At 44.2% G+C, this 24,454-nt stretch overlaps 1 protein-coding gene across 3 annotated transcripts in view; it reads left to right on the forward strand.

Moving 5' to 3' along the window:
• Sulf1 (Extracellular sulfatase Sulf1) overlaps positions 1-24,454 on the forward strand; it is a 59,698-nt gene that overhangs the window by 26,652 nt on the left and 8,592 nt on the right. For 2 of the 3 annotated variants that reach the window (XM_077662182.1, XM_077662181.1), the window contains exons 11-16: positions 596-732; positions 1,162-1,640; positions 7,991-8,160; positions 12,911-13,053; positions 18,156-18,273; positions 22,980-23,025. In XM_077662182.1, the coding sequence (XP_077518308.1) occupies positions 596-732; positions 1,162-1,640; positions 7,991-8,160; positions 12,911-13,053; positions 18,156-18,273; positions 22,980-23,025 (1,093 nt within the window). The remainder of the gene's footprint in view (positions 1-595; positions 733-1,161; positions 1,641-7,990; positions 8,161-12,910; positions 13,054-18,155; positions 18,274-22,979; positions 23,026-24,454) is intronic. The other variant, XM_077662183.1, reaches the window with a different exon arrangement.

The raw sequence follows: 24,454 nt of genomic DNA on the forward strand, positions 1-24,454 counted from the left end.
AACTTAAGCATCTCACTTCCAGCACTCGTAGCCAAACCTGCTCAGTAGAAAAAAACTTGTAAAACTTCCCAAGTGTGTCTAGTGTCTCTGCATGTTTAGTTATGTCATAATTTCATCTTCAGCATCTTTACTGCTACTAGGAATAAAAACAAGGCTAGAGCACTAATTCATTCTTTTCATGAAGTGCCATTGTCAAATAAAAGCTGTAAGTAATTAAAATAAAAGTGGCACTAGAAGCATGCCTTTGAAGCAATGTTAGCATAATTTGTGCCTTGAAAGTGAAGTGGCTGACTGTAGGCATCTTGGGAGCCAATTGTGATTACTTGTGTTCATTACATTGAAATTTTTCATTTTCCTCTTTACAACATGGTGGTACAGTTTAATCATACACAGGAGGAGGCCCCAAGGATATGCACCTGTGAGTGGGACTGCCTCTAATGTGCATCCAATCAATTTGTGTATCTGATAGCATTGGACAGCAGGTCTTAAGTTCTGATTTACTGTATTGTGTATTGGTCAATATGCCATATACGTTGACCCTCTAACACGTGTGAAGGATGTATTTTGGAATCTAATTTTTTTTTTTTTCTTGTAGCAGGATTCAAGCCTGTGTTCATGGCTGCCAGGTTAAAGCGACGCGCAGATGCTCTAGCGGAAGGCTTTGACTTGACAGACGACAAAGTGGTGTCTGCTTTCCTCAGTGCAACGGCGGATGAGCTGCTTGAAGAGGAGGTGCGTAGGGCTCTGCTTGCCACTCTCATCCTAGTTCCCGTTGTCTAAAGTGTTGCATCTCTTTTGCTCTGCAAAACCTGACCAGTTGGATGTTCACGAACATATTCTGTGCGACCCTGCTCATACGATCTTGCTAGCAAAATAGGTTGTCATGCAAGTATGAATGTTAGGGCAGCTGAAGTGTGGTGCATAGTGAACAACAGTAGAAAAAAGTGGCCAAGAAATTCTTGTATTTTGGGGGGGAAAAAGGCAAAACATAATTGGACCATAGCATCAACAGTCTTAGACTACGTGCTTACGGAGCACAAATTTGCTGACTCGTTTCTTGCCTGGCTAGTTCACGATTATATACACTGAGTGTATTATCCTTTTAACAGATTCGTTGCTGCATGCTCACCTTATTTGCTCCTTGCGCTCTTCATTGTTCAGATGAAGCTTTTGGAGCACACGAACAGCAGTGGTGATCAGCCCTGGGCCAGTGCCCTGGGCGATCAGCCCAGGGACGGCGACAGCCGATGCGGTCCTGACGACCATTGGTGTGCCACAGGCAGCGGCAGACAGGACGGGCGGCCAGTGCGACCGAGCCACAACGCAAGGCGACTCTGGCGTCAGAAGAAGGAGCACATAGACGCTCTCATCCGTCGGCTGCGCCAGAAGCTGGAGCAGCTCAAAGGACTGCGGAGGACGTTGAAAAAGCACAAGACAAAGCATCGCCACCACAAGCAACAGCTGCTACCACTGCCGGCAACAGAGGCCCTTCCACGGGCAACAGCCCGGGGAGGCAGGGCAAAGGGCGTGGAAGAGGAAGATGATGTTGAGAATGGTGGTGAGGATGAAACTGGAGAGGAAGCGGTGCCGGGGCAATGCCATTGTGCAAACGGCCAACGGGGTGTGTTCTCCAGAGACAGGTGTGTGATTTTAGCTCTTGGAGTGCTTGTGTGTGTTGCGTATAATGCTGAGCCAGAAGCTTTTTCTGATTTACACGAGTTCTGCATTGGTTAGAGCTCATCGTAGCAAGTTATTTTGTTTTGGTTTTCAGAATTTTATTACCGGATACAAAACCGTTAAGACAGAAGTGGGTCCCATCACTTGTAACATAGACCACATGCACTGTGCATTTTGAGCCGTGATGAGCTGTTATTTTATTGATATTCCAGTCATTGACAATGCGGCAGTAGCAAATTGACACCCATGCTCTCATCTTACCTGATTCAGCTTTTTCCGTGACATTCACTTTCTCGTGTGCGGAGAATGCATTTCACTTTTCTTGTGGAGGTGGTTTATTGTAGTGAAAAGAATCTGGGGCATTACTTTGAACTGTCTTTGGTGGTGTTGTGGATGATGCTTCATTTTCAGGTGGCGACTGGAACATGTCTTTGGCATCTGCTTAGGGTTTCCAATTCTATACCACACTTGTCAAGGCTCTTTATGTTTTATTGCTAAGCCTCACCATAATTGTGAAAATTCAGCACTCTTTAAATGTTGAGACAGTTTTTTGTGTTGCAAATGCCTTGTTTATTGTACAGGCACGTGGAAAGAGAATTCACTGTCTTTGAGATGAATGTGCCAATACCTTGTAACTTTTTTCACCTCGTGTGAATTTCAGGACACTGTGGACAAATTGAAGTTGTCCGGTGTTGATAGATTGCCACGTTCTAAGTATACAAAAAGGCTACTTTCACTGTAAACTAGAAAAGGCCAGAGAATTAAATATACTAGTATCGCCGCCACTGGCCATTCTCGCAAGCAAATTGCGATGCCGTTAAGTCTTATTTTTTACGTCTATCTCTGAGGCTAGGCTAGGAGGAAAAAAATGTTCCACTTGTAATCTAATTTTCTCAACAATAAGTGCGCATTTTCCCATTCAAGCAAACATCAACATAGCCACACGGAGCCAAACTGTCAATTTTTCTGAAGAAAAAAAATTGCACAGAATTGTCTTCAGTGCCCCTTAACAGACAGTGATATAAGCCAGACTTGTCACAGGCTGAGTGTAATTTTTGGCTCATGACAAGTCTAGCTCATCGCTTGTTTTGTCCTCCGATGAGTAGAGCCCGTGTGACATAGTTTTTTGTTCAGCTGCCAGATGTAAATACGGGTACTGAAAGATAATTTTTACTCAAATTTTGTGGAAAAAAAAATGTCTGTTAGGGGGTTCAATGTGTAACATGCTAGGCTGAACAGTCATTTCCTCAACTGCTGTGCTGATTTTATTAGAAATTTTATGTATGATGTATTGTCATTTTATTAGAATACAGTAAAACCTTGTCAAGGCGTACCTTGCGTGACCACGGAAGAAATATGCTCAAAGAAGCATGATGCCCTAACTGAAAACAACTTAAATATGTTCACTGGTCTGGTAAACGCTGATACATGAAGATCTATGAAGGAAGGCGCACATGGAAGCTTTACTTCTCATGGGACCAACGAAATTCATTATATCTCGCAGTTACTGTTGCAACTTGAGTTTCAACTGCTCTATAAGGCCCCGTGTTCAAGTTAGAAGGCAAAGCATGTCTAACACGCATGAAGTTCCTCACAGTAGGGCCTGGATGTCTTCAGCTTCCTCGTTGGCATTGCTTCGATTGGATGACATTTCGCCAGTGATAGAGGCAACAGTGTTACTTTCGCACCACACTGTGGACATGCAAAGGGTGACAGTTTCCTTAGCGGCCTTCCCGCTGCAAAATTTGTTTGAAAAGCTCTTCACACGCATCATCACTGACAGTGGTCAACTCTGTCAGCTTTGCCCCAAGAGAGAATTGCATGGATCACAGTAAAACCTCATTGATTCATACTTGGAGTCGGTAAAAAGCCCGAATTATCCAAACATGGAAGTTTCGAATGTCCCCCACTCCCCCAGACTGCAAAAACCATTGGCATGAAAGTAAAATTTATTCGGTTGAAACCTGGGCAATGGTCATCTCCTTTTCCAGATGAAAACTTTGTGAACGCGGCAATTGTTCGCTGTTCTGTCAAATGCTTTTCATTCGTGTTAGTTGTTGGGAGTGTTGGGAGCAGAATTGCTTCATAATAATAATCTTTAAGACCCCCGAGTGCTGGTCTTAATTGTGATTGCGTCATTGCGCAACTGTTGCTTTTAAGCAACAACTCATTGAACACCTGCTAGGCGTGCGCTCCCATCGCCACCCTGCATCAGGCGTTGGAAGGGGGCATCAGTCACAGTGTGCCTCATGCCAGCTTCCTCTTGTGCTTTTGCCGTCGCGCTTGATTTGTGAATTTCATTTGGAGGAGCGTGGTTGCTGCATCTGCAGTCCACTCAGGTTTGTTCTGTGGCAATCAAGAGAACCACACGCCCTCTGTTTAGAGAAATATAGCATAGCGCAATCCAGGGCTACGCCAATCCAATTCTGCGAGGAGCTACTGCGCATGCACAGATCGCCTTGAGGATGCCACAAAGTGCCAGGTGCCAGCCAGCTGTTTGTACGCCTGCTCCGTCTGGACAAATCACTAGGGTGCGCACTAGTGGCGTGCGAAAGCGGATCACGCTACGCAAAATCTCTCTATTGATGCACGCCGCCGTACTGGTAACAGCGTGCGTGCACCGCGCGTAGCGCCACCGGCTGCAGACACCAGGCAGGTACAGATCTGGGTGCCACACTTCCGCCTACTTGCGTCTGTTGCTGCGAGCATGCGTAGACTGGCTCCGGCATATGCTTAGGAGGGCAGGCACGTGGCGCGGAGTCAGGGCTTTGGTTGCGCACATGTTGCGTTACGATCCCAGAGTGCGAGGCAGGTCCAGAATTGTTTGAATTGAAATGTTTGGTTGAATTTGAATACCAAACACTCGGTTCGAATCAGATATTAAATACTTTACTATTCGATTGAATATTCGAAATTGTTGAATATTCGCACATGCCTAGTAGTCTGCCTTAGTGGTAAGATGTTCACTGTTGCGTGAAAAGCTGAATGCAGGTGTTGTACTGTGGCATGCATTATGCTGACAAAGGTTGTCAACACTGCAGGCTAAACATGCAGAATCTGACTGCATTCAGCATATTCATAATGGGCCTGTATAATTTTTGTAGCTATGAAGCACTTGGGAAAAGATAGTGAAGGGGTCTTTTACTGGGGGCTAATTGTTTCACATGAAATTGTGGAAAGGGCTCGCATTTTGCATTTTGGTTGGAAGTTTTTGTGCCACTTTAAAACTACCAGCTCTATAGAGGTGTTGAATAAACACCCCATGTGTACTTGTCTCAAGTGAAAAACAGGTGTGAGGCAAGATAGGTATACATTTATTTTACAGGTTTTTGAGCATCAGTATGCACCTGTGGTTTTGCTTCATGAGTGCACGCATGCCGAAACTCGGGTGTGTTAGTCTGGTCACTTTAGTAATCGCTGCAGCGTTGCCATAGCCCCACAAACCTCTCATCAATCTTCTTGCCTAGTGTGTGCCAAGTTTGCTGTGGCATGCTTGCTGTGTCTTGGCATGGGCCGCCTTGTGTGTTCAGAGGGATATGCAGCACTGTGCCTCCAGGGAAAACAAAGAGGGCCCCTCTTCTGTGCTGTTGCTCAGGAATTAGTTTTTCATTGAGCAAGCGTTCTCTCTTTAGAGGGAGGATTGCAGTGTTCCTTCGGAACAGTTATGTCATGCTTACAGCCAGCTGCCTCGCCACTGGCTGAAAACACTTGAAATGCCACGTGTCAGGAAGAATGAACACATTTGGAGCAGGATGAGCATGAATTTAAAGCCAGTTTTCCTTGTCACGGCATTTTGGGGCAGCCCAGTCATGCCCTGGCCATCAGTTGGACGGGTACAAAATGTACTTCAGCGACCTCCAGCTTTCGATGTGCAACAAGGTTTATCAAGTGCAGCTGATGCTACCAGAGTGCTTAGTGATACAGTTCTGTGGTCATTTGTGTCCTCCAGTTATATGCAGAGGCATGGATTGGGAACAGTTGGGGATAAGAGTTAGGGGAGAATACCTTAGTAATCTGCGATTCACTGATGACATTGCCTTGCTAAGTCACTTAGAGGATGAATTGCAAAGCATGATCAATGCCTTAGACAGGCAAAACAGAATAGTGGATCTAAAAATTTACCTATATGCAGAAAACTAAAGTAATGTTCAACAGCCTTGTAAAGGAACAGCAGTTTGTGATTGGTAGTAAGGTGCTGGAAATGGTAAGGGAATGCATCTGCTGGAAAAACCCGTGTATAATATGAGGTTTTCTCCAGATTTCAGCATGTCAAATTTCCACTTGGTATTATATGCAGATCCGAAAAGTTTTCGGCCAAAATCCATGGTCCTGGTTTCGTTATTATGGAACGCCACCGCCAAAACGCTTCCAGTGAGAGGAGAGGCACTATCTAGTGGTGGCGTAGGTCGGTAGTTTCGATTTCAAGGCCATTACATTACGCCGACCTGACCTTGCGATGTCCAGAACAATCGCACCCCGCATGGTGTTGGGCATGGGAAAGCATGGGGTTGGCTGCTTTTAAAAGGAAAGTAATCGTAGCTGCTGAAAGCATCGGCACCACGTCAAGCACTGCTACATTTATTCTGGGTGAGACAGAGAGAGCCTGCAGTTACTGCCACCAGACACGAGCCTCTCCGGCCACACTGTGCAGTTGGATCGTGGATGCCTAGGCCATCATTCCTGAGGAGCTCACCGATTGTAATTTCGAGAAATGCGGGATATCAAACGTGCGTGACGGTACCCAAGACATGTTTCTATGGACAGATATCGACAGGGGCCTCTCGGAAGACGGCACACCTGACAGCGACGATCATTAAAGGGGGATGCGGGGCTTAGAATGGCTAGAAATGGCCAAAAAAAAACGGTTTTCAGAAAAGCGCATTTTCGAAATGTTTGCACCTTCAAGCACCTGTCTTTAAAATATTAACGCTGAATTGGATTGGGAAGTACGGTAAAATCAACTTTCAAAACATCACGGCAGCCACGAAATGCCCTGAAACGAGTAAAATTTGTTCGAACTCCCCGCGCGTGCCGCGGGCAAAGCATCCAGCTGATTGGCGCCATCTTGGGCTCGTATTGAAGCTTGTTTCTTTGTGCACATTTTGCTGCATTTAAAGCTCGAGACTACGAACACTTCCGATGCATGCATGGCAGCGCATATGCCGGGACCGGTTTGTGTATGCTCACGGATGCGAGTATGCGCCAGCGCAGCACCTCTGTAGCTGCCATTCGCACTACACGTTTTGCATCTAGCGCGCCGGCTTACACAAATCATTGGAGGGCGCTTAGCTTTCGTGACTTGCGAAACGTCTTCAAGCTGACTGCCTTTCCTTATTCGCATTATATGTGGATGACAACCTTTTTTCCGTTTGTGCTATTCCCAATTTACACCTCGTATTATATGAGGGTCCATATTATACATATTCAGGTTTTTGCGGTGCTTTAGGCAGGTAGTGACCCCAGATCTGGATTACAAGAGAGAGTAATAAAGAATATGAATGGTGTGCATGGAGCGCACTTGGCATTTTCTCTCAGATCGTGAATGGCAGTTTTCCAGTATCCCTCAAAGAGAAAAGTATATAACAGCTGTATCTTACTGGGACTCACCTGTGGAGGCAGGGCATGTAATGCAAAGGCAAGGGTAGCAGGGGGCGGCAGAAGGTTAGGTAGGCAGATGAGATAAAGAAGTTTGCTGGGATAGGGTGGCCGCAGCTGGCATCGGACAGTGTTAATTGGAGACATGGGACAGGCTGTAGCGGCGCTGGTATCCCTAGTGGCGCTGATGACGAAGATGAAGCTTGGAGCGTGACCTCGCTCGTACAGAACAGAACACGTTCAGCAACCGGCCTAGCCAGCAGTGTTGACAGCCCGCTCCACCGGCTCACCAGCCGCGGCTACCGGACCTCCTTCATTAAATGGGGATCACCCATCCACAAGGCCTTTGTCCTGCGGTAGGCATAGTCAGGCTGATGACGATGGTGACAAATTGTTCATGTTATGTTTTATAGGAATGGTCGCCACGTGTTAAATTGATTTGTGTTCTGGATACCACTGTCGTGTAACAACCAAAATGCGTACCGTATGTGTTGCTGCATTTGATAATATCCTAGGTATAATATCAGTAGCAATAATATGAAAAGCCCTTTTTCATGGTGTTTTCTATCTATTCAGCAGTGTTGCGTTGAATAGTTGTAGCTGCTGCATAGCACAGACCTTTTGCTTTAACGGAATTGCAGATTGTCGCTGTGCTTTTAGCTAGGCAAGCTTGCAAATCTGGTGCACTGCAGTTATCACAGACTGCCTTTTCTTTTAGCCACGAAGATATCGGCGGTGAGCATGCAAGGACCAAGGAGGAAAAACTGAGGCGCAAGGAGCGTAAGTTCCGCCGCAAGTCCAAGTTTGAGAACACCACGTGTAACCTTGAGAAGATGAACTGCTTCACCCATGACAACAACCACTGGAAGACTGCACCTCTCTGGACATGTAAGTTGTGCTGATTGTCTTTTGGCCGCCATAATGGAGGACACTTTTTGCACCAGTGCGCTCCAAATAGTTGACAGCAGTCACCTTGCAATAGTTCAGACTTGAAGGGAACCAAAAAATTTTTCCAGTTATGTTGAGTTCGAATTAACTGCCGTCATTTTAATGTACAGTGTTGATGGGACCAAAGCACTGGTTCACAGACTTGGAAGTTCGAAATAATGTTAGGTTATAAGGTAGTAGTTACTCATGTTCAGTTCTGGAATAACTATGTAGAAGTAAGCATTTCTTATGTTGCTGTCACACTGATCTGTTCTGTCCAAGGGTGCTGTTTTATTTCTTTATTATTGTGCTGTCATTAATGGTATAATGAAAGAAAAGCTTTACATTATGTACTGCTGGTTTGTAAAAAGATCAAATAGAAGAGTGTGTAGCACTTACAGAAATAAATAGCTTTATTGCTGTCCAGGATGCTATGGAACACATGTGCAAGGAGAAGCTTAATGCTGTTGGGAGAAAGGGAAGGTTCATTGATACCTCTTGCGCAAAGTACAAAGACTAGGAGAATTATGGTTAGGTATTTTGCTGTAGCATGTTAAAGCTGTGTAAGGAGTCTTGTGGCTAGAGGAGTATCAGTGAATGCGAAAGTTGAATATTTTGATAGGTTATTCCTTATTTACTACAGTTGCCTTCCCCCAGTTTACATTTCTTTTGGTGTACAGGGGACTCTTGCCTCTTGCTAACTCAGGCTCGCCTAATTCGATTCGAACTTGTGGTTTATTTCAGACACATGCTCTGGCCCTATCAACATAATTGTACCAAGCAGGTTCCCCTTATTCAAACTTCACATAATTTTAGCAAATATTCGGTCCATTTTTATTTTTAATTATCAGAAGTTGGCTTCACTGATGACTGAGGATATGAAAAAAATTCCTCTTTAAATTCTGTAGCCCTAACTACACTGCTTTAAAACTGTCCTTATCACAGTTTTGACTGTGATCCTCCATGATTCTCCCAAAATTGTCCCATGATTCTTTGTTTTTGTGTCTCCCAAACTCTTGGAAAGTTTTGCCAAGCTTACTACATCAGTTCATGGAGCAGACAAATCTGCAATGCAGTGTTGATACTGCAGTAGAATCTCAGTGATACAAACACAGTTGATATGAATGCACTACTGCTACTACTGTAGAATCTCGATGATGCAGACACGGGTGATACAAATTTTTGGATGATACAAGTTCGTTAAATTCCCTGGCTGGAGTGCACTGTGTACAGTGTGCAGAATATCGGATGTTCTGAACACTCTCCCGTGCCACTACAGGTGATATGAGCACGTGAGCCACAACCACACCCACGAGCCGTAAGCGTTGCCTGTACACCACTGACACTGCAATCGCTAACCGCGCTGTATGCACAGGGAACGGTGAGCATGAGCGTGCGGCCGTAAATAAATCCCGTCAGCTTAAACAGATCTCTGTGAATGCATTTCCCATGCTTCTGCATACAATTTTCGTTCTTTTTGGATAATATGAAATTTCGAGTGATACGAATTTTTTGCAACCCAAGATTTGTATCACTGAGGTCCTGCTGTAGTTAAATGCTGATGTTTGAAGCATGCTGCTTTCATCATGTAAGGCACACTTTGTTATCTACAGTGACTCTAATTTTTGTTCTTGGAAAAAATAGATTTCAGGGCTCATTCTGGCTATGTTGATGCTTGCATGGCAGCAAGAGGCATTTTTTGTTGAGAAAGTTGAATATAAAATTTTTTCGTAGCTCGATTCAAACTCGTGATGTCAGGAGCAAAAAGAAATCCGTGAACACCATTGGGAATTGTAACATAACCTCAGAGATCAGTGCCCTGAAAAAACTTTCTTGACTGTGGCGACACCTATATTTGTTCTTGACTTTTTTGTAGCTTATAAAAGCTCTGTTTTCAGTGGAAGTATAGCTTCTTTGTCGTAAAATGTATTATTCAAGCACGACACGGGCCAACTTAAATTTGCCCCCCCCCCCCCCCCCCCCCTCCCCCCCCCCGGGGTTCCTTTAATGATTGGGATAGTGAATCAGAGCTGCGGTACAGCAGATTGTTGTTCATTCAGACTTGCTTAATTTGGACTGCCAGATTTTTTTCAACTGTTGTTTAAAAGTTGCACATGCTCCATGCACTCTGCATAACTCTACTCTGCATAATTCCAACAAACTTTGGTCCGCTTCGAGTCTGAGTTGTCGAGAGTCACCTGTATTTTTCTGCATCCTTTCTGCAATATATTGGACTAGGTTTACTGCTAGACAAGGCAAGCCATGTTACAAAGAAAAATAACGTCATTGTCTTTGTGGGTTTTAAAAATAGCCCATCGCTCATTTTTCTCGAATGTTGAAAGTGGGGTATTCAAAGAAAACATGGTCTGTATCTTGGCATTCAGAGGTACATACTAGTACTTGGCTGATGCCACGTGCATGCGCAGTGCAGGCATTTCAGGCGTGAATTGCTTGCTTTTTTTTTTTCAGATTATTTTGCTTTGGCATTTTATTGGGACTGATACTTTTGCCTGTTAAACTTTATTTTATCAAATTTGCTAGTAATCATTCCGCATTTTCAGAAACTTTGTTTTGTTGACATGTGTATAGTTGCTTAGTGAGCATTTGAGGAATTCTCTCGTGATGCCTTTTAGACTGGGCTATGGAAGACTACTGCTTAATATTATAAGCTATCCTGAGAGGTCCTAGCCTTTCAATTTATTTGCTTCGTGCGAAACAGTTCTTCCTTTCTAGTTCATAACTACGAGTTTAACTCTTCGATTATTTTTAAAAATTCGGCCGAATTTTTTTATCTTCATTTAACACTGTTTAGGTTTTTTTCGATAGTTAATATTTTCTACGAAACAGTCAGCTTTTTTTTTTTCGGTAACATATTGTAGCATTCCTGGGTGGTCACAAGTCACTTACAGTATATCTTTACCATCTTGTTGGCACCAGCACTAGATTTACCAGTAATTAATGTTGTACATACAGCTGTGCTTGTTGAAGGAAATGATATCGCCATTTAAGGAAACAATGGAGCAAACATTAAAAAGCACCATGTAGCAAAGTTTTGAGTTAAGCTGGCAAACTCCTCTAGCGGGGTATTCGACATGATCAAGAGAGTATATGGCAATGATGAAATATGATAATTGCGAGTGTTCAACTGGCACAAAGCCTTTACTTCACTATGGCGTCTCTCATGGCCTGAGCCCCTTGGGACGTTATACCCCCATAAACCATAAACCAAACCTTTATAGACAGCCAAGGAGGCATGAGTGATGAGCAACTGTCCAGGCGCGCATTCCCGTTAAAATTGATTACGTGCGCGTGCTTTAGTGAAGATTGCTCGGCATTTTATTATGCCTGTATTATTACAGAAGAGCTAGGAATTCTGAAAATGCAAGTTCATGAAATTGTTATGCAACATTTGGAAATGTGCAAGGTGCGCATAAAACTCATGTCGTAAGTTTTGGACCCTGTGCAAATGGACACCCCAGTGACTGTAATTCTGCCAAATTGTTACAAGTCAGCAGTGATCGAAACTTTATAATGCAAGTTAATACTTCAGATCCAGTGTGATTGTTTCAGTATGACTCAGAGAAAAAAGTCTTAAACACGTAGGGGTGCACGAGAGTGGCCGCTGTGTCTTCTATCAAACTCAATCAGAGCTCAGAGTGGCACACCAGGAAGGCGCAGATTTTGAAATCCAAAGTGAAATCCATGTTTATCTTGCTGTGTGACTGCAAGGGAATCAATCATCTGTAAAGAATTTGTTCCCTCCTGGATAAGAGTAAATAGAAGTTTCCAAGCGGAAGCCCTACTCGTGCATCAAGAGATCGCGACATCATGGTTCTTCACCACGACAGCGCCCCGTCGCATACTCTGCTTGCTGTCAGATGGTTTTTGACTAGCACAGCCACGCTTCCTGAGCCACCATACATTCCAGACACATCTCTTTGAGACTTCCTGTTTCCGAGGATAAAACGTGCATTGAAAGGACACCAAGGACATGGCAGGAAGATTTCACAATACATAATGAGTAATACCGGGGATGTAGGGAAGAGCGCCAGCTTTCAAACAAGACCAGGGTGGTGGCCATCGGGGACGTGGTTGCAGGAAGCAACAGGCACGAAGTTCCGTCGGCTGCATTTTCTATAAAATCTTCATTTCGGTGCTCAGAGGCGACAAATGTAACAATGATTCAGTAGCTGGAGGTTGAATCAGACCTTGAAATTAAGTACCTTAGAGTATATTTAACTGGAATATGCCAGTTTTCGCATTTTTTTTTTTACCATTTTAAGACTTGCATCTCCCCTTAAATGACAGTGCCATCGGCTCGTTTTCTTTTTATTTACTGCTGAGTTCCTGGTAAGGTGGGTTCCTGCGAGAGTATGTTATCACTTGGCATTAGTCATATACTCTGGGGAGAAGGTAAAACTAAAAGGCCTGCAATACCTGCTACAAGAAATTTAGTGTTTGCAAAATATTCTTAATTTAGCCAAATTTGTGACAAATGTATCTCATGAAAAATAAGTTGTTTACAGTACTAATTTAAATATCTTTTGAAGTCTGATGGCCTTTGAATGAACGAGGTTGTGCTGTATAATGTGGGCATGGAAAAGTCCTGCGGCCTTATCTAGCGTATTGTAGATGTTTGGAGTTTCTTTACAAAGTACTGTTTTCGTAAGTGCTAAAGAATGTTGCCGTATTGCGCCTATTTTTATTTCAGATGGCCCATTCTGCTTCTGCCAGAATGCCAACAACAACACATTTTGGTGCCTGCGGACAATCAACGAGACCCACAACTTTCTCTACTGTGAATTTGTGACTGGCTTCATTACTTTCTATGACATGACAGTTGATCCTTATCAGGTTGGTGGTAGAGCCTCTGTTATTCATGTGTGCCTCATTGCTATGGTGGTGAGGTTGACAGCGGATGCACGATCTGTGTGGCTTGCTGAAGGGGAGCGCAGGTTAAAAAAAGCAGCACTGCTACCTAGTTCTGCATATTTAATCATCCTCTGCTTAAGCATTGTTTCTCTTCAAAGGGACATCGGGAATGCCTTCATCCAATTTTTGCTCATAGTTACAATCAATTGTTTAGCTCTTCGTGGCTATGTTGATGTTTGTTTGGCTGCAAAAAATTCATTTATTGCCAAGAAAAATTAGATTTAAAAACTGAACACTTCTTTTCCTACCGCTTGATTCAAACCTGTGACATCAGTAATAGAAAGGACTCTGTGATCATTGTTTGAAAGTGAATGCCAGAGTGGTCTAGCCTCAGTGATCCAGAGCAAAAGAAAAGTATTGGTGTCATCATGGGTTGATTGTGAAAATAGATGGTGGTGGTGACACCTGCATTTTGGTATTTTCTAGCTAATGGAAGCTTCATTGCCTTTGAGAGTAGTTGGAATACAGTAATCTGTAAATACAGGCCAGCTTCAATTTCTCAGTGTCACTTTAAAGGGGGAAGAGGGCCTTTCAAAAATAATTAAGGAAGTCTCATTTATGAAATCTTTAAAGGAGCATGTATTTTTGCGTGCTGATTTTAAATTTTGTCTTTTAATCATATGCAAAGCAAGTTCTTGAGCACTTATGTATTTTGTTATGTAACTCTTTGCCGAGTGCTTTCAAGAAATTTTGCTGCAGGGAACTTGCTAGAATACATGCCATTGGTTTCTCTTGACATCAAGCTATGCAACAAGCATAAAATTATCATCCTGCCCGTCATAGAAGTTCAGTAACATGGTTTTGAAATTTCCGCTTTTCGAACGGAAAGAAAAATTTGTATTCCTGTTCCTTAAGTGACATCCTCAATATCCCTCAACTTCTATGAACGGCAGGATGATAGTTTTACCCTTATTGCATAGCCTGATGTCAAGAGAAAGCAATTGACATACATCTTAGCAAGTTCCCTGCAACAAAATTTGTTGAAACTTCTCAGCACGAAGTTAGATAACATAATATGTAAGTGCACAAGGGTTTACTTTACATTAAATTAAATGGCGTATTTGGAATCGGGGTGCAAAATTATGTTCCCTGAATATTTTCTAAATGTGACTTCATTCATAAAATTTTTTTCTCAAGACCCCCCCCCCCCCCCCCCCCCCAACTTGGGAATGAAGATAGACCAATTAATATGGTGTAGCTATCTGTTTTGATGGTGTAATACTATTCAGATCTTGAAATGCAAATCTTTTTTAAGCTCAGGAAAGAAAGGCACCACTTCTTTTTCACTGTACCATATGTTGGCATATAATACTAACAAGGTATCTATGGGGAAGAGGTTGTATGCAATTTCTCATTCTCAGTTCCTATTAAATTGCCTTCTTAAATGTATTGCATTGTATTTGACTTAATATTAGTGTTCAAAGTTCAGGTTGCATTTTTCTAGGGACTTTTAACCCCCGTTGGTCATTTCTAGAGTCTTTGCTTAAATCAACTGCATGGAATTTTTGTTCTTGGTGGAAATCAGTTCAGTGGCTCTTTCTTGTTATGCGATGTTTGTCTGGCCGCAAAACACACATTTGTTGCTGTGAAAACTGCATATAAAATTTTCCCGCCGCTCAGTTCAATACTGGAGACGTCTAGACCGAAATGGGCTCCGTGATCGCTATATTAAGTGAATGACCGTGTAGCCTGGCCTCTGGGATCTGCACCCAAAAACTGTGTCAAAGCACCACAGTTTACGTGCGAACTCTACTGTTGATGCTGACATCTGTCTTCATTTTCTGCCCTTCTCTAGCTTATAAAAGCTTCGTTTTCAGCTAAATGAGTGTTTTGTTCATTGAGGTGCAGTAATATACCAGGTGTTTCAGCAAAGGTGAACCAGAATTTTTATAAATAGGCTTTTTGAGTTATGAAGGTGTCTTTTGCGGCACAATAATGCGTGCTTGGACTGACATAAAAAAACAGGTGAATAAATTTAACAGGTTAGCAACCATTTAACTAATTTCTGATTAATAACTTTTTAACTGTAACAGTTAGGCTAAGCAACTAGGCTACTGGTTACAATTAAGAGATTTGTAGCCAGTCATTAATAATAGCATATCTGTTTTTAGATTTTCGAAAACATGATTATCCTCGGCACTCTGGCTCACAAAATTTGGCTGCATCGTGCCAAAATACATATGCTTTTAAAAAGCATGCAGGCAAAGCAACCTTTCCAGTGCATGTAACTAGTCAAAAATGCCAAATTTTGTTGTGCCACTGCGCTGAGGGTAATCGCGTTTTCGAAATTCTAATAATGATATGGCTATTACTAACGACCGGCTGCAAGTCTCTAATTGCAACCAGGATCCTAATTGTTATAGTTAAAAAGTTAACTATCAGAATTAGTTAATTGGCTAACTAATTAATGTTATTTATGTGTTTTCTGATGTCCACCAACGCAGGTACATTCAAACTATTGAAGTGCCATGGAAAGAAAAATGATAGATTAAGAGACCGGAAGCGGGCAGAGTGTGTGAGGGAACAAACGCAAGTTAATGACATCCTAGTCGAAATCAAGTGGAAGAAATGGGCTTGGGTAGGGCATGTAATGCGAAGGCGAGATAACCGCTGGTCCTTAAGTGTAACGGAGTAGATTCCAAGAAAAGGCAAGCATTGCAGGGGGCGGCAGAAGGTTAGGCGGCCAGACGAGATCAGGAAGTTTGCAGGCATATATGGTGGGCACAGCTGGCAAAGGACAGGATTAATTGGAGAGACATGGGAGAGGCCTTTGCCCTGCAGTGGGTGTAGTGAGGCTGATGATGATGATGATGTTTAACTGGGTTGTGCCAAGAAAGAAAAGATTACAAATTTTAGATATTTATTGACAGGAAAGGGCTGGAGGGGCTTGATTGTTCTAATGACTGTAATACCTTGTTAATTCGAACTTCAGGGGACTGGAAAAATGCTCAAATTATCGGATGATCGTGAAAACCAAGAACAGATTGCATCACGGTAGATGTATTTGTGTAGTGAAAGATTGAACAATGGTGCAGCATTTTTTTTTATTCACGTTCTCATAAGGGCTTTATTGCATGCATACTGTTGGGCGCATCGAAGCAGAACTGCTCAAAAGTGGAAAGGCTTCCTCGACTATTTTCACGGTGCGACACGGAAACGCTGGAGCTCCTTTGCTACTGTATCACACCTCTCACAAGCGGCAGTGTCACATGTCAGGAGGCTTCACTGCACAAACAGCAAACGGCACGTGACGCGCGCACAGTTTCGGCACACTGAAAGACCCGGAGAAAGTACCACGCGGGCGAATGCTATCACGCCAATCAGTGCCCGAAATGGTGCGCAGCACGGCTCGACTATCTGACTGATATGGGCTTGCGCGAAGCTCTGAAAAGTGAAACTGAAACTACGTGGCCTGACTGATTTCGAGACGGGGCCGCACGTTTGTCGTCATGCCTGGCGTTGTACGCAAGTCTCGGGTGCACGGATGTCTCTGCAGCATAAAATTATTTTGTTGATCGCTTGCCGCGTCAGTCATAACTGAACACAACCTCCCTTCAGGAGCCCATTCGAATTAACCGGTTGGAAATACCCATAATGTCCAAATTACCGTGCGTACGACGCCATAGACTTAAATGGGCACTGACCAGGACTGTGCTGGCAGTTCGAATTATCTGGATTTCTGAATTAATGTACATCGAATTACGAGCTTTTACTATTATACCACAACTTGCGAATGTTTCTGTTCGTTGCTGTCCGTGCTGGTGACAGCTGCCATGGTCGCTTCATCGGTGAGGTCTGCATTTGTCATGACTGCATTGTCAGCATGCAAGAATCCTTCGATTTTTCACCATTCACCGATGACAAGAGCACCGTCATCACTGCACCGATGGGAGCTTAGCGTGCCTCCGTGTCACTGGTACCAAGCCCGCCTTCCGGAAGCAGTTCTTACGGGAAATTCAAGGAGCTTGCAGAACCAAGGGTACTGTGACAGCTGACAAGAGAAAAACCACGCTGGCAACGCACATGCACTACTGCACTGACTGATTGGGAGTGTGCATGGTGCGTGGCCAACGCAGCAGTGCAGCAGCTCGCCTGATGCGGTGAGACCTGCCCTTGGGACACGTGAAATCTGAAGCGGGGATCGTGGCCAAGTTAGCGAAAAACAGGAAGATGTGACAATGCATGCGCTGTCAGTGCCAGCCATAGCACAGAATGCAATAACAAAAAAAAAAAACACTCCGGCGTGTTTTCTTTCTGCGAGCGGCACACCCTTTAGAAACATTAATAACGGACTGCTTCACCAAGGCTGCCTCAGCTGCTTACCATGCTTCCTACTTTTATCTCTGCATGGGCCTTTTGCACAGGGGAGCGCATCTGTGATTTCTCTTGCCTGCGTCATCACGAGAAGCAAGCATCAAGCATCCTCGGCGCGCCCGGTGGCAGTGTCTCTGAGTGTGTGGTCATGGGGTCTTTCGCTTTCGCGCCGTTGCTGTGCTGGCTCGGTCCATCTGTTGGCTCCACACGCATGTGCTTTTGTGTTGTAAGCATGGTTTTGCAGGTGCAATTGTAACGTTTCCATGTTTTTGTTTCTTTTATGGTTAACACTCAGTGACCAGATTTAATTGTTATAACTGATAATTTGCTATGACAGCATTGCTATAAGCGGTTTATTTTACCATAGCACGCATGGTAAAGCTGACGGTGCCGCGACTAACCATTGTTGTCTGCGATATATTGTTATAATTGATATTGTTATAAGTGGGTTTGACTGTATTATTGCGCTGTAGAAGCCGCCTTCATACCTGAAAAAGCCTACTTTTAAAAATTTTGGTTCACCTTCGCTCAAACACCTGGTATGTCGATACAGGCTTACTTCAGTTTGTCTTCAGTGTCCCATTCCACTTACAGCCTTACATGTGCAGGGGGACAGTTGGTACAGAAATGTCTTGCTAGCTCTTGTCTTTTCAAGCTTTGCTCTCTTTTTCTCTGTCCTGATTAGTTCGCTGCCATCTGCTTCCTTCCAGTTGAGAAATGCAGTCCACGACTTGACGACACAGGAGGTTCAAGAATTGCACAACTCTCTCGAAAGGTTAAAAAGATGCAAGGGATCTCGAGAGTGTCATTTGAAGTACAGGCCTGAAGGTGTGTATATGCTCATTATGAGTGGGCCTCTTGTCACTACTATTTGATTACGTAAGGCCGCCGCGGTGGCTCAGTGGTTATGGCTCTCTGCTGCTGACCTGAAAGGCACGGGTTCGATCCCGGCCACGGCAGTCGGATTTCGATGGAGGCGAAATTCTAGAGGCCCGTGTGCTGTGCGATGTCAGTGCACGTAAAAGAACCCCAGGTGGTCGAAATTATTCCGGAGCCCTCCACTACGGTGTCCTTCATAGCCTGAGTCGCTTTGGGACATTAAACCCCTATGAACAATAAAACAAACATTTTGGTTACGTAAGCTGTGCCCTTGCCACTGTTTGCATGACATTATTGCTCTCAGTGCTGTGTTGCTGAAGGCACTTCAGAAGCAAGGTGTTCTCTCATGTAAAAAAAAATGAAAATTTGTTAGAATAGCATTTGGAACAAAAATTCTACATTTAAACTTCAGTTTAACTAAGTCAATAAAATGCATGGTTTACTTTCGTGTCCTGGCATGCTGAGAATTCGCCAAAACGTATTGTGGATCATGTACACAAAAAACCTTTAGTCCTTTACTTCTGCTATTTCTATGCCATTAACGGAATTATTATGGTAACTTGTATAAATTGTTTTGGGTATGCTCGTGCATAATGACCAATATCAAAGTAAACATGCCAGCCACATACTGTATGCGGCATTGATGATTCAAGCAAACCCGCATATTTTATCTGTTAATTCACGTGCTACAACCAGACAGACTCTGCAAATGCTTAAAACAACGAACTAAGCGCACTACATAGTTGCACACTGAAAATTAAATTTGAGCCTCAAATTGCACATTGTAAAAAGGGCTGTCACTAATATGATATGCAATTCGCCTTCAAGAGCACTGAATGGTCTCGCATGACCTGCTCGATGCAGTCCACATGAGCCACCAGCACCTGTCCTTTCTTCATGTTTGCAATGTGAAAATAACCAGGACTGTTTTCTTAAAAAAACCTCATCAAAGAGTCTAGATCGCTGGACTGATTCAGTTGATACGACAGCGTCCATATGCACAAAAGAAAGCATGAATGCGCACGCAAATTTTTTTTTCACATGCAGACACACAAGTTGTCAGCAGTGGAGCTAGTCGGCCTGCCCGGCCAATTATGTGGAGACGCTCAGAGAGGGCATTTCACTGTTCACTTACACCCACAGTGCCACACTACGAAGGCATTGACCCCTATACACAGCGAGCCATGCACCAAGGCTCAGTGCTCACATTGCATACAAGACTGGCAAGGGCAGTGCTTAGTGCTTGAGAATGTGGTTATGCCTCTCGCAATTCTGTTATGCACAGTTGCACGGGAGTGCCTTTGAAACACCGGAATTTCCGTGCATTGTATGCTTCAGGCAGCAATTTTACGAATTTCTATTGACCGTGATTTTATCATCGAGATGATACTGTATAGCATGCTCAGACCTAATGAAACTTGTCTTAAGCTCTCGAGTGGTGGGCTGCGGACTGCAATGGTCTCCTAATCGTTTGAGCATCCGTCTCACATGTGGAAGCTGCGGGGTTCAAGCCCTAGTGGCGCCGGTTACCCACCGGTGATATAGTGGGCACAAGCTTTCCCCTGGCCTTGGTGCTCGGCTTCTTTTGGATGAAATGCCCTGGAAATGGATCTTTGACCCCACCTTGAGTAGATGAAAAAAAACTTGTGCCATGCTGCTCTTTGGCCACAGATGCCCTTGCGCTGTAAAAAATCGTTGTCGGTGTGCTGCGCATCAAGTGAGTGAAATCTTATAGCAGCAGCTTTGCAAGGGGCAAGGTGCTTGTACCTTCGTGGTTTTCATGTCTGTTCTGCTGCTCTCAACCCAAGTACTACCTGTGAAAGCCAGTACCTGCTTTAATTGCCTTAATTTCCTCTGCACAGCACCAGACAAGTGTGGTTAGGTCTGTACATACCGTACAAACGCTTGTAAGGGCCGCACTTTTTTTCCCAGATTAGGGGGGCAAATTTCGGGGTGGGGCCCATACACGCAATTTTCAAAAAAAAAAAAATTTTTTTTTCAAGTGAAAGCAAACCAATCTGGAATGTGCGGCATTTATTTACCGTTCAGGCATCACTCACGGAGTCTTCAGACTCCGAGCTGGTGCTGTGTTCAGGTAAATATTCAGCCCACAGAAAGTTGTCTTCGGTCCCGTCTAAACTGTTTGAAATTCCAGTCACTTTGAAACTCCGGGTTACAATGTCGGTCGACACGGAATTCCACGCGGACAAAATCCATCCAAGCACAGTCGCGAGCGGTGCCCTCTTAAGCCGCCTTGTCGGCGTCTCGTCGTGATTGCCATTGACCATCCATTCCGAATACTGCCTTCGAAATTCAACCTTAAAAGGCCGATTGACGCTTACATCCAGGGGTTGCAGCATGCCGGTGAGGCCGCCCGGTATCACGGCCATGTCTGTGCGGATACCGCGCAGGCGTTCCTTAACCCTACCTGTCAAGTGACCGCGGAAGCTGTCCAAGAGGAGGAGCGATTGTCAGGCCAGCATGGCGCCTGGGCGCTTCTCCCAAACGCTTTTTACCCAGTCGAGCACAAGCTCATCGTCCATCCAGCCCTTTTCTTGGGCACGAACTACAATTCCCTTGGGGAAAACGCCTTTAGGAATCGTTTTTCTTTTCAGGATGACATAGGGGGGCAGCTTCCGCCCGTCCGCGGTGACGCACAGCATAACGGTACACCGTTGGCGCTCCGCGCCGGTTGTCCGCACGAAAACGCTCTTCTTTCCTTTCAGTTCAACTGTGCAGCTCTCGGGACAGTCGAACCACACAGGGGTCTGGTCGGCGTTCGCTATCTGCGAAAATATATAGTTGTGCTCACGACGCAGACCGATGACATACTTCTGAAAGCTGAGCACCTTGTCGGTGTAGTCGAGGGGCAGCCGCTGGCACAGCGTGGTTCTTCGCCGAAACGATAGGCCCTTCCTCTTCAGAAATCTTCGTACCCAGCCGGCACTAGCCTTGAAGTCCTCGTGCAGTATGCTTTTAGCACGCGCCAAGGCTTGTGCCCTCACGCGCAGCATGTCCGTTGTCAACGCGTAGCCGTTGTTCCGCACTTCCATTGAATAGCATAGCAGCTCTTCTTCCAGCTCAGGAAATTTGCATGACTTGCCTCGGAAAGCGCGCTTTTTGGAGCTGGTATTCTTCAACGCATCCCTTTGTCCGCACCACCGTCTGACACACTTCTTGTCCACGTCAAATTTTCTGCCCGCGGCACGCTTGCTGTGTTCGAGAGCGAACTCCACTACTTTCAGTTTAAAGCCCGCCATGTAGCTGTTGAGGTGCTTGCCCATCGTGCAACAGTGACAATGCTCGGAGGCAGTTCATGAAAAAGTGAAGAACGACAGCGCACGAGAGCAACAACTATGCCGAGCGACCACGCTAACACAACCACCAAAAAACGCATGCTTTGACAGCCAGAACAGAACAAAGTTAGACCTAACGATACCGATGTCGATACGGATAGCGGAAGTACAGTAGCAGAAGCTCGCGGCAGAAGAAAAGATGATGATGATGACCCGCGGCCTCGGGCGCCATCCATGGGTGGCACCTCGAAGCTCCTGTGCGCATGTATTTCGAAGGCTATTCTTGCGTGTTTCCTGGAAAGTTTGGGTGCGGCCCTTACACGGATTTTTTTTTTTTCAAATATTTCCTTTGGGAATACGGGGTGTGGCCCTTACACGGGTGCGGCCCTTACACGCGTTTATACGGTATGTACTGCCATTTGAAGGCATATTGTTGTGTGCAACTTTTGAAATTTATTGACACACGAGTAGAAATTACTGAAACACAAAAAGAGCACTGAGTATATATCACGTGCTTGTGAAAATTTGTACTGTATTTCATATTGATGAAGTTTTTGTGTGCAAGGCCTGCTCTGGCAAAGATCGCCATGGCATAAGGTTTACTTCATATTAACAGTGCAAATTTGCATTAAAAAGGAGCAGCCTTTGCTCTAAGCTGTGTGAATGCCAGGATGAACGGCATTTATGAGTAATCATATTGGCATACAGATGTACTGCATTTGTCCATTTGTTGCAAAACGTTCATTGTTAGCACACCAGTGCTTGTCACTTTTTGCTACGCTTTTGTATTGAGGGTTCGCCTTGCTAGTGCCATCACACCCTGTTTTTCTTCTGGGCACTGTTAGGCATGGCACTTGTAATGTTGGGCTTGATTTTCTGATTCTCTCCGAAATCGTTCTGGTGTGAAGAGGCATGATGTAGAACGTTGGTGTGTTAAATAGTTTTTCTTGATGGCATGTTGATAGGAAGGTGACAAATATACTATTCATGCATATGCTTGTTTCAGAAAATATGAACCAGAATATTAAAAAATGGGCTTACTAGATAGCCAGTTAGTTAACCAGCTAACTAGTTAACGTGATTCACCTGCTTTCTGATGTCTGCCGACACTGGTATTATAACACTGCAGAAGCCATCTCATTATCTCAAGAAGCCCACTGAAAAAAAAATTCTGGGTCATATTCGCTGAAAAAAAAGATATAAACAACAAAGGTTGTCATACGAGCATATTTTTTGTGCATAGAATAAGTAAAGTGTTTGTTTTGCAAGTGTCTATTATGTGTAAACACTTTTCAGATCTTTCAAAGTACAGAGTGGCCAGTGTGTTTGTGGCACCCATTGTTTGCATTTCATTTCCAGGCCGACGGGATTTTTTCCCTGGGTCAGCACGGGCAAGGCACGACAGGTCAGTTGCCTGTCCTGCAAATATTCCTGCTTAACCTGCATGCTATTTTATGCGTGTTGGCTGTGAATTGTGGTCCTGACATTTAGTAAGTTGAAAATTCTTTTGCTGCAAAAATTTACTTGAAAAAAAAAAAACTCGAATTATGGAACTTTTTGGTGAATAACCTGTTTTGTAACTAAACCTGAGGTACAAAAAAGTCTTCCCTAATTCCAAAAAATAAATCAAACCCGAACGTGAATAGCTCTACGTATGTTGCTTGGCAGGAATCCTATGCAGCTTAGTATGAACAGCTAAAGTAATTCTCAGGGAAGAGGAAAGCTCTTACTTATCGAGGAAAGCAGCAAAGTGTGGTACAGTATAATCTCGTTACAACAGATCCGGTTACAACGGATATTCGGATATAATGTACCGATTTGCAATATTTGGTCGATTTTCCTCTCTCTTTCATTGACTGAACTTCGCTTACTGCGGATTCGGCTACAACGAACATTCGGATAGAGTGGACCAGATTTTGGAGATAATTTGGATTCGCACTTCGTTACAGCGGACTTTTTGGCAGTAAATGCGGCCTATTTTCAAACGTTCCTCGGATTGCGGCGACTGACGGCAACAGTAATGATGGCGGGTGCCATTTTGCTATCGCCGTCTACAACTGCTGCATACCAACAAACTCCGAACGTAAATCTGTCGATGATCAGCTCTTAGCCATGGCTCGCCAAAAAAAAAAAAAAGCAGAGAACGACTTTAAACATAAATCTGCAACCCCTGCTGCTCTTTCAGCCAGACTCGTCAAGAAAAGATTGTCTGCTGCGTGCACTTCGGTACGTTTTTCGTGATCCAGTGCTCACTCAACTTGCTTTTATGGACCTCTGGAGCAGTACACTACACTTTTTTCAGAGCATTTTTTCGACGTACAGAGGCGATGAAAAGAAAATCAAGCTGCGCGGCATTACGCGCTCCGCTGCTCGAATTTTCGTTTGCCGCATTCAGGACCGGGTGGTAACGAAAAGATGCTAGGATCGTCCATGATGCAATGATGGATGACGACGTAGGCATACAAGAGCGATGAAAGGAAATTTGAGCAGCGGAGCGCGTACTAGGCGCCACGCTGTTCGATATTTTATCGCATTTTTATCTGCTGGTCAGTGGCGGGTTGACATCGCGGCATGCGCACATATGATACGGCCTCAGAAGACCAACTGCTGGAAGGAGATTGAAGGCGATAAAACCGCGTATCGGGTACCGACTTTTCTTTCTTATGCGTTTTTTTTACTTTTTATGTCTAGGCTTCAAGGCTCTCGCCGGATGCTCCCTCCCCACTTTTTTTCCTCCATGCATGCATCCATTGTATACACGCAGTGGCTTTTTTCACTTTTTAGCCTGACCTGCTGCATGCACGCAGCGATTTTTTCACTGTTTAACCTGACCT

This window comes from Amblyomma americanum, chromosome 4 (assembly GCF_052857255.1).
Source record: "Amblyomma americanum isolate KBUSLIRL-KWMA chromosome 4, ASM5285725v1, whole genome shotgun sequence".
Taxonomy (NCBI): Eukaryota; Metazoa; Arthropoda; class Arachnida; order Ixodida; family Ixodidae; genus Amblyomma; species Amblyomma americanum.